This window comes from Gorilla gorilla, chromosome 23 (assembly GCF_029281585.2).
Source record: "Gorilla gorilla gorilla isolate KB3781 chromosome 23, NHGRI_mGorGor1-v2.1_pri, whole genome shotgun sequence".
NCBI lineage: Eukaryota > Metazoa > Chordata > Mammalia > Primates > Hominidae > Gorilla > Gorilla gorilla.
Genome location: NC_086018.1, coordinates 30,367,626 through 30,377,414, shown reverse-complemented (window position 1 = coordinate 30,377,414; position 9,789 = coordinate 30,367,626). Strand labels below are relative to the sequence as shown.

The window sequence follows — 9,789 nt, the reverse complement described above, 5'->3', positions numbered from 1 at the left end:
ATATTGATACATTAGTACCTAAAGTCTGTCATTCTCATAGTGTTCTTTTTCCTGTTACACATTTCTATGAATTTTGAAATATTTACTGTTATGTTTACCATTTCGATCTCGTAAGGAATACTCTCACCGCTCCAAAAATTCCCTCTTCTTTACTTATGAATCTCTGTCCTCTTTCTCCAGAAACCTTGCCAACTATTATTTTTACCATCCCCTTTGTTTTGCCTTTTCCAGAATGTCATACAGTTGGAGTCATATATTAGATTGGTGCAAAGTAATTGCGGTTTTTCCATTCTTCAACTGGCAAAAACCACAATTACTTTTGCACCAACCCAATATTATGTAGCTCTTTCAGCTGAACTTACTTCACTCATCAATATACTTAAAGTCACCCTGCTCTGCTGCCTGTGTGGTCTCATCCACATGAAGGCATGCCCTCACAGTCTTTCTGATACATGCCATTGTCTTTTCTATGCTTTGATGGAGAACTCCTTTAAATCACAGAATATTGTGTTTTATAGATGGTTGTTTTTTCATTTGCCTCTTAAACATCTTGCTCGCTTCTAGTTTGGGTGGTTATAGATAAAGCTGCTGTAAACATTCCTGTGCAGGCTTTGTGTGGACGTAACTTTTCATCTCAACTGAGTACATACCTACGAGCGCAATTTTCGGATTATATTGTGAAAATATGTTGGGATTTGTAAGAATTTGGTGGATTTCGTAAGAGAAATCATTTGGTTCTGGTGTTGTCTTTTTTGGAATGTTCTTAATGTTAATTCACTTAATAGGCAGAGGCTTGTTCAGATTGTCTATGTTCCTAGTGTGACCTTGGGAAGATTATGTCTCTCAAGGAATTGATACATTTCACCTAGTTATCAAACTGTGGGAATAGAGTCATCCATAACAGTCCCTGATTATCCTTTTAATGACCAACAGTTTGGTAGACATGGCCCCTCTTTTATTTCTGATATTAGTAATGTGTGTTATCTTTTTTTGCTTTGTTAGCCTGCATAGAGATTATTTTTGCTTTGTTAGCCTGCATATTTATTAATCTCTGCATAGAGATTTAATTATTAATTTATTAATTTTATAAATAAAATTAATTTATTAATTTTATTGCAATTACAATTAATAATTGCAATAACTGATTGGGGGGAATTTTCGTTAATGCAGATGAACACACATCCAGGAAAATGTTACCCACACTGAGCAACGATGGCGATAACTTCAGTTCTGGATAGGACATAGGCATTTATCCAGCTCTCTGTTCAAATACACACACACCCACACACGCACACACTCATGTTTTTACTATGAATAAAATCTATTGCACTCCTATCATTTAGAAAATCACATGATGCATTAGGTGATATCCAAATGTTTATTTACCTCATAACTTCTATAATTTAAACACTGATTTGAACTTACAGAAATGAAAAAGTAAAGCATTTGGAAATTGATCGGAGAATACAGAACATTTCTATAGGAAACAAGATGTGAACCGTAAGACTCAATGAGTTGGATGGTGGCAATAATTAATACTTACGACTCAATAATCGAATCAAATTAGAATATAGATTATAGAAATGTCCCATATCTTTCTCCTATGACTGTATAAGGCTTTTACCAAGTAGAAAATTCCTAAGTCTACCCACCCAAGTAATTTTCTGACCCTGTTTTTTTTTTGGAGTGAGGGCTTATTTGGCCTCCCCAGGACGGACTGGAGCATCAGTAGTGCCTGAGTTCATCAAAGGACAGATGCTCAAGACACCCTGATCACCATTAGGTGGAATTGAAGGAGCCAAAAATGGGCGCAGTGGCTCCTCAGCAGAGACGCTCCTGAATGTATAGACATGGGAACCACTTTTAGCATCAAAAAAGGAAACGTTCTGCATGCCCATATCCAGAAAAATCCCCACTCGCTGTAACTTGCGGTCTACGAAGAGGAAAGTCAGCGGCACCGTGCTGGCAGAGAGGCGGCCTCCATCCCTCAAACTCACAGTCCAGAATCCAAGCTCTGTGGTCAGCTGGATCTTCCCTTTGCGGTGAACAGATTCTCTGCAGACTCCCAGGTCCCATTCTGTGCTTGTTCCCACGTCCACCTCCCAGTAGTGGCGGCCACAGGTAAAGCGAGGGGAGCCCAGGACGCAAATGGACACGTCAAATCTCTCGGCAAGGTCTTGCCGATTCTGTGTGATGAGCCCACTTCGGACACTCCCGAGGTCGTCAGAAATGAGGAGGAAGTTGTTGGCTGTGTCGGCATCCAAGGTCATATCCACTGTGAAAAGGAAAACAAGTTGCTCAGCAAGTGGACAGAAGCCAACCCCATGCCTCTCTTCTACTTCAAAGGCCCAAATATCTCCTGACTTTAGTTTCTTTAATTCTGTTTCTTCCTCCAAAATCAAAACTTTTCATGAGGAAACTTCCCTATTTCAAATTCTCATAGGTATGCTTTGTGGCAATACCTGACTCTTACTCACAGTAGCAATTCTTATTTTACTTTACGTCACGTGTTTGCTTCATTGGCCTTTTCTTCATTTAGAGTGGAGGGTCTCTGAAGGCAGACACCATGCCCCCCTTTCTACCACCGTGATGTGTGAACAAGTAAATGATAATTAAGACAATGCAAGTGGTCAATATCAAATATGTTTCTGCTTCCACATTTTATTGCTCCAATTCAGTATATAGAGCATGACTCCAGGCTTTTGTTTTCCATGTTTGTAAACAAATTAATTGTGCACAGTTCTGACAGCAGATAGGGTATCTCTGCAGCTGACAATGTGATGACAGAGATGCCGGTCCTGGACGTTAGGAGGCTCCAAGGCCAGGTGGAGGAGGGGGACCTTTTAGATGAAAGAATGTTTTCTATCCTACATGGAAGGTGAGACCTTAAGCAAAACAATGGTAAATTTTGGAGCCAAGAGAAAGGTATTTGAAAGTCGTTTGTCATAACTGACTAATTGTAGAGAATAAGGGCAGAAAATACACAGGTCAATAATTTAAGGCATTGGGTATGTGGTTGACAGGTGAAGCCGCCAGTTCTCATGGAGGAGGCAGTGTGTGATCTGGCCTAGAGAAAACTAATTTTCCAGAACATTCTGAAAAAAAAATCTACAAAACATATTATCCTTCAAGTCAAAAAACTGATATGATCACTAATATAGATTTTATAGATCACAGTAAGACTACCCTAGTCAAGACTAGGGATTGATTGCTCTTTAATGGTGAATTAGGGAATGGACGTGGACAAGGAAGGAGGAAGTGGGTTCCAAACATGACTTGGACAGGGTGAATCTCTGTCCTCCAAAGTTCAGCAGAGAGACAGTCAGGTATGGGTAGATGGATGAGTAGAGATCATGGGTGTCATGGCAGAAGCTACCAGTGTCGGGGACATCATAGGGGCCCACCACCATTTATAGGTGTAATTCTGTGCCCAGGCTGACCATAACCTTTTCATGTAAATGTCCCTTTTCCCCGGAGTTATGGAGAGTGATAGTATTTTCTGTAGCCAGGACCCCTGTTGAAGCCCATGGCGCATGGATGAGGAGACCAATATCTGCAACTCTCCCCACTCACAGAAACAAACACCATAGGTGCTCCATTCCCAACTCTTCCCAACCCTGGGGTGAGGTTGTTTGGTACAATGGGTGCCAATATTCACTGTGCATTAGAATTACCAGGCCCATCTTAATGTCAGATTCATGGGAACCTTTGCTAGAGAGAAATTCAAATTCAGTTGCTCTATGTTTTTGCTACTCAGCAAAGTCCCCAAGCCAGCGGGATCAATCCTGAGACTTCCCAGTGCAGCATCTGCATTTTAACAAGATCCCCAGGTAATCTGAGCACACTAGGTTTAGAGAATCCCTTGTCTAACCCATGACATAGACGTCGGGTTTTTGTTCTTTTTTGTTTTTGACATCACCAGGTGATTCTATGTGTTGTCAGGGCTGAGAATCTGATGATGCAGCATCTCAATTTTAGGTGCCAGACAGCAGCTAATCCCCGTATGGAATGAGGGGCCAGTTGCACAGATGATTTTTCCTGGTCTGGTCGTGGGAAGGGGGCAGGGTATACAGATGCCTTACCTTGGAACTTCCGCATCCTTGGTTTCATCTGCAGAATCTTCTTCAGCTTGGGCTCCAGTTCCTTGATGTGGGAAACCAGCCTCTCTAGCTGCCGATTGGGCCTGATTTTGTTCCTCTGAGAGACCATGGAACAGCAACAGCAAAGTAGATCCTCCCCATGGGGCTCCTTCTGCAGTGAATTGATGCACTTGAAGCAGACGGCGCATCCACACTCCAGGGACATTGGTTTTTCCAGATTGTCTGAGCAGACGGGACAGCTGCTTGCTTCTTGGAAGAGTGCAGCCATGTCCACTGCCAGGGGAAAAGTACACAAGGGAAGAAAATTTCCGTGAGGTGAAAGCCTGTTAGTTGTGACAAGTGACAACCTTTTCATGCATAGAGGTATTGTGTCCCAGCTTTGTCACTCCAAGAACAAGACCATGAGTACAAACACTCAAGCACATCCCCCCACCCCCCGTCTTCAGAGATTTGAAGTTCTATTGGGAAAGTCACGAATCATCACTGTGCTCTGAGCTGAGGTGGAGGAAGGGTCCATTCTCCTGGTGACCCAGCAGCTGAGCCTGAGCCAGTGACGTGGCAGCACCCATGTGAGGAACAGCGAGCTGGGGTCATTTCACCTCCTCCTAGGGGAACTCCAGCAAGAGACTGATTGATGAACATAAGAATTAGGGGCTGGGAGGCCGGGCGTGGTGGCTCAGGCCTATAATCCCAGCACTTTGGGAGGCCAAGGTGGGTGGATCATCTGAGGTCATCAAAAGTTCGAGACTAGCCTGACCAACATGGTGAAACCCCATCTCTACTGAAAATACAAAAGAATTAGCCAGGTGTGGTGGCAGATGCCTGTAATCCCAGATACTTGGGAGGCTTTGGCAGGAGAATCGCTTGAACCTGGGAGGCAGAAGTTGCACTGAGCCAAGATTGTGCCATTGCACTCTGGCCTGGGCAACAGAGTGAGACACCATCTCAAAAAAAAAAAAAAAAATAATAAGGGGGCTGGATGCAGTAGCTCACATCTGTAATCCCAGCACTTTGCGAGGCCAAGGCAGGAAGATCCCTTGAGCCCAGGAATTTGAGATGAGTCTGCACAACACAGGAAGACCTCATCTCTACAAACAATACAAAAATTAGCAGTGAGCAGAGACCACGCCAGGTCACTCCAACCTGGACAACACAGTAAGACCCTGTCTCACCAAAAGAAAAGAAAAGAAAAAAAAATTACATCCTTCTCCAGCCTTGGAAATGAATACCAAATTAACTGCCACCACTGGTGGGCAGGGGACAGGCTCGGAGATTCCCTGAATGACAGAGAGTTGTTTTAGGAACCTCATGTCACACCCTTCTGAGACACTGTGGACCACATCTGAGGGGTCCTGCACTGGCACTGAGGGGGCCTGACCCCTCTTCATACACTGAGGTCAGGGGCTCCCAGGTACACAATAGGATGCTGACCTCCTGCCGCTCGCCCACCCACAGGCCAGCCCAAGGCCACCCCCTAGGTCACTCTGTTCCCGTCCTCCTCTGAGGAGCTCCAAGCCAAAAGGCCACACTGCTGTGTCTCATGAGTGGCTTCTACCCGGGAGCTGTGACGGTGGCCTGGAAGGCAAACAGCACCCCTCTCACCCAGGGTACGGAAGTCACCAAGACCTCCAAACAGAGCAACAAGCACACAGCCAGAAGCGACCTGAGCCTGACACCTGACCAGTGGAGGTCCCGCAGCAGCTACAGCTGTAAGGTCACACACAAGAGAGCACTGTGGAGAAGACAGAGGCCCCTGAAGAATGTTCTTAGGCCCCTGAACCTCACCCCACCCATGGGGGCCTGGAGCTGCAGGATCCCAGGACAGGGATCCCCTCCCACCCCAAATCATCCAGCCCTTCTCCCTGTACCAGTAAACCCTTAATAAATATCCTCACTGTCAACCACAAATCCTGCTCCCTCTCTTCATTTCTTAGCTAACATATAATTTGACACTCACCCTGAGTTCTTAGTGTGTGTAAGGGGGGATTACTTGCACCCTGTTGGATAGCAGCCCAGGGGGAGAGGCTCCCAGACTCCCAGGGGTGTCTCCTGAGGAAACAGGCCAGGCCAGGCATTTGATCACTGAACACCTCTCTCTCCATTCTCTCTCCCCACCTCTTCCTCCTTGCAGCTTGGCCCCCAATTGCTGCCTACTTCCTGGATGAAACTGTCCCTAGCTGAGCCTTAAGACGCACCCTCTATCCCTACCCTAGTCAAGACCCTCTACCCACCCACAGCCTCTGTTTCTTTAGCCTTGTAATCCTACTCTGGGCCCGGAGCTCATACAGCACATAGACAGATCCCGGATTGGGACACTGCAGTCTCTGGGAAGCCTAATTCAGCCAACTCCATCATGAGCCAAACCGCGGTGCCACAGGCTCTAGCCTCCAGTGCGTGGCATGTGGCTCCTTCTCAGGGCACTGGGCAGCTGGGCAGGCAAAGCCAGAAAAGCCTACAACACGATGGTAGCATTAGAGCGCCACCTTGTCATGCTGGCCACTGGGTGGCAGGGGCTAGTTGCAGCGAACGGACTCATACCCATCCTCCAAAGTCCAGCCTCTCCTTTTGGCCCAAGTTGGCCAGGAACTGGGGCCTGAGGTGGGGGCTGCAGACACCACAGTGCCCGGGTTTCCCACTCCACAGGAACCGCTGGGCCCACCCAGGCCGCGCTCCTCGGGAAGCAGGAGCAGCAAAAACTCAACCCCAGCCAGCCCTCCCCACCCAAGTGCCGGTTCCCGTTCCTGATGCCTCCACCCACAGGGCCCTGTTGCCTTGTGGTGTCCACTACTGCGTGCCTGGGGGTCCCAGGCGGTCTCCACAACACACAGCAAGAGGACGTGGGTCCTGGAAGCACCACGTGGCTGGGGCCCCTGCCGTGCTCAGGATTCCCGCGGAAACGCTGTGCTCCTGCCACACTTGGGCAAGAACAGAAGGACATGGCCGGTAAGAGTCTGGAGTCCGGGAAGAGGAGGACCGCTCCTCTCTTGGAGACCACCGCTGTCACTGAGGCCTCCACCGCCCGCCACCGGCAGTGCAGCCCGCGATAGCGCCCCTAACTCGTCCCCACCTAGGTCCCTGCAGCACCCGATGGCGCCTGCAACCTGCCCCCTGCCACGGGCAGCGCAGCCCGGGATAACGCCCCCAAACCGCTCCCTGCCGTGGGCAGTGCAGCCACGGATAGCACCCCCAAAAAGCCCCCCACCTCGGGCAGTGACGCCAGGAGTAGGTCACCCAACCCAACCCCTGCTACGTGCAGTGTAGCACCGGATAGCGCCTCTAACACGCCCCCCTGCCACCATCGGTGTAGCCTGGGATAGCGCTGCCAACCCGGTACTCGCTGCGGCAATGTAGCCCCAGATAGTGCGCCCAATCTGCACCCACCGCCGGCAGCGCAACCCCGAATAGCACACCCAACCCACTCTCTGCAGGGCAGTGCAGCCCCCGATAGCATCCAACCCGTCCCCAACCCCGCCACTTGCAGTCGGCCCCTGATAATGCCTCCAACACGCTCCTGGCTGTGGGCAGTGCGGCCCATGGATAGCGCCCCCAACCAGCCCCCAGCCATGGGAAGTGACACCTCGGATATAACGCCCAACAAGTTCCCCACCATGGGCACTGATGCCCCAGACAGCGCCCCAACCCGTACCTCGCCACGACCAGTGCAGCCACGGAGAGTGCCCCCAACAAGCCCCCCCCGCGCCGCTGCGGGAAATGACGCCCGGGATAATGCACCCAAACCGCTCCCTGCTGTGGGCAGTGCAACACCCACTACTACCCCTAACACGCCCCAACCACGGGCGGTGTAGCCCATGATGGCGCCCCCCATCCCCCCCTTGCCTCGAGCAGTGTAGTTCCCGATAGTGTATCCAACCCTTCCCCCCGGCCCTAGCCCCCCACCGCACGCAGTGCAGCACCGGATAGCGCCCCTAACACGCCCCCCCGTCACCGGCGGTGTAGCCCAGGATAGCGCCGCCATCCCCCCACTCCCTGAGGCAGTGTAGACCCTGATAGTGCACCCAAATCTGCCACCCTCCCTCAGCAACGCAACCCCGGATAGCGCATCCAACCCACTCCCTGTCGGGCAGTGCAGTCCCCCATAGCACCCAACCCGCACCCCCAACCCCCGCCACTGGCAGTCCGCCTGCGGTAACACCCACAATATGCTCCTGGCTGTGGGCAGTGCAGCCAATGGATAGCGCCCCAGCCATAGGCCTTGGATATCACACCCAACAAATCCCTCACCATGGGCACTGATGTCCCAGATAGTGCCCTCAACTCATGCCCCGTGGCGACCAGTGCAGCCACGGATAGCGCCCCCAATAAGCCCCACCGCTGCTGCGGGAAATGACGCCGGGATAACGCACCCAACCCTCCCCCGCTGTGGGCAGTGCAACACCCACTACTGCCCCTAACACACCCCCGACCACTGGCGGTGTAGCCCACGATGGCACCCCCAATCAGCCCCTAGCCTTGGGCAGTGTAGCTCCAGATAGTGCACCCAACCTGTGCTGACCACCCCTCGCCCCTCAACACAGGCAGCGTGCCCCCTGAAGCTCACCTACTCTGCCACCTTTCTACCACTCTGGCTGCGTACTATCCTTCACCTCCACCAGGCGCAGGGAGGCGAGCCATGCTGCTGCAGGCTCCAGCCTCCAACACGCAACCCGTGAATGCTCCTCTTCTAAACTGGGCTCAGAGCCGATGGGCGGGCAGACACAGATGAGCCTGGAACTGAGACTTCCCCTTACTGAGGTTATGCAAATGAGGTTCTTGGACTACATATTCTGATTGGATGAGAAGAAAAACCTCTAGGTCTACTCTGATTGGGCTTTATTTGCATGTTCTGATTGGATGAGAGCAATTCTTAGGCCAACCAATCAGAACATGATAACAAAGTCCAATCAGAGTAGGTCTAGAGGTTTTCCTCATCCAATCAGAACATGTAGCCCAGGAACTTCATTTGCATAAACTCTCATATATAAATGATGCCAAGCGGGGAGTTTTGTCATTCCAAGGTCTGCTGCGTCAGCTTGTGTAGCTTGTTAGTACCGGCTTAGAGGATAAAAGAAAACGAGTCACTTCCTGAGCACACTGGAGTCTGGAAGCTTAGAGGAAAAGGAGGAGAAGCAATTTGGTTAGCACAGTGGAGGTTGGAGCCTGCCGTGGCTCACGTCGCTGCTGCGGTTGGTGCGGGCCAGGGAGACTAGAGCGCAGCCAGAATGGTAAAATGGTGGTGGGAAAAGTTCACCATCCCAGGTCGTACTGCCTGTGGTGTGGTGGGGCGGGTTGGAGGCCCTATCCAGGGCGTCACTGCCCGTGTTAGGAGGCTGGTTGGATGTGGTATCTGGGGCCTCACTGCCCACGGAGGGGAGTGGGTTGGGGGCCGTATCGGGTGTGCGCTTCCCGTGGCCGGGGGTGGGTTGGAGCACTATCCCAAGCTGTACTGCTAGCGGCAGTGGGGAGTTTTGGGGGCACTATCTGGGGATGAAGTGGCCGTGGCCGGGGGGCGAGTTGGAAGAACTATCGGGTGTTGCATTGCCTTTGTCAGGCACGGGCTGGGGGCGCTATCGGGTGCTACTCTGCCTGCGGTGGGCGGGACGTGTGATATCCAGGGCATCATTGCCTGCGTCTAGAAGCTGGCTGGGGGCATTATCCGTAGCTGCACTGCCCACAGCAGGGAGTAGGTTGG

The 9,789-nt window shown here is 50.9% G+C and overlaps 1 protein-coding gene across 2 annotated transcripts; it reads right to left on the bottom strand.

Annotated features, from left to right (window-relative positions):
• Positions 1-1,359: 1,359 nt before the first annotated feature.
• On the bottom strand, positions 1,360-8,855 carry RFPL3 (ret finger protein like 3). 2 transcript variants are annotated; one of them, XM_055374319.1, is made up of 3 exons: positions 8,659-8,855; positions 4,083-4,373; positions 1,360-2,275 (listed from the first exon to the last, which is right to left on the bottom strand). In XM_055374319.1, exons 2-3 carry the CDS (start codon positions 4,366-4,368, stop codon positions 1,695-1,697), a joined length of 867 nt encoding a protein of 288 aa, XP_055230294.1. In that variant the 5' UTR covers positions 4,369-4,373; positions 8,659-8,855; the 3' UTR covers positions 1,360-1,694. The 2 variants fall into 2 exon arrangements, with proteins under 2 accessions (XP_055230294.1, XP_030861189.2); XM_031005329.3 differs by lacking the exon at positions 8,659-8,855 and having other exon boundaries at positions 4,083-4,888.
• Between the last annotated feature and the right edge of the window lie 934 nt (positions 8,856-9,789).

Coding starts and splice junctions, on each gene's coding strand:
- RFPL3 (XM_031005329.3), bottom strand. CDS start 4,455: ATGAAAAGGTTGTCACTTGTCACAACTAACAGGCTTTCACCTCACGGA. Junction 2,276..4,082: donor AAGGATGCGGAAGTTCCAAG/GTAAGGCATCTG, acceptor TCCTTTTCACAG/TGGATATGACCTTGGATGCC.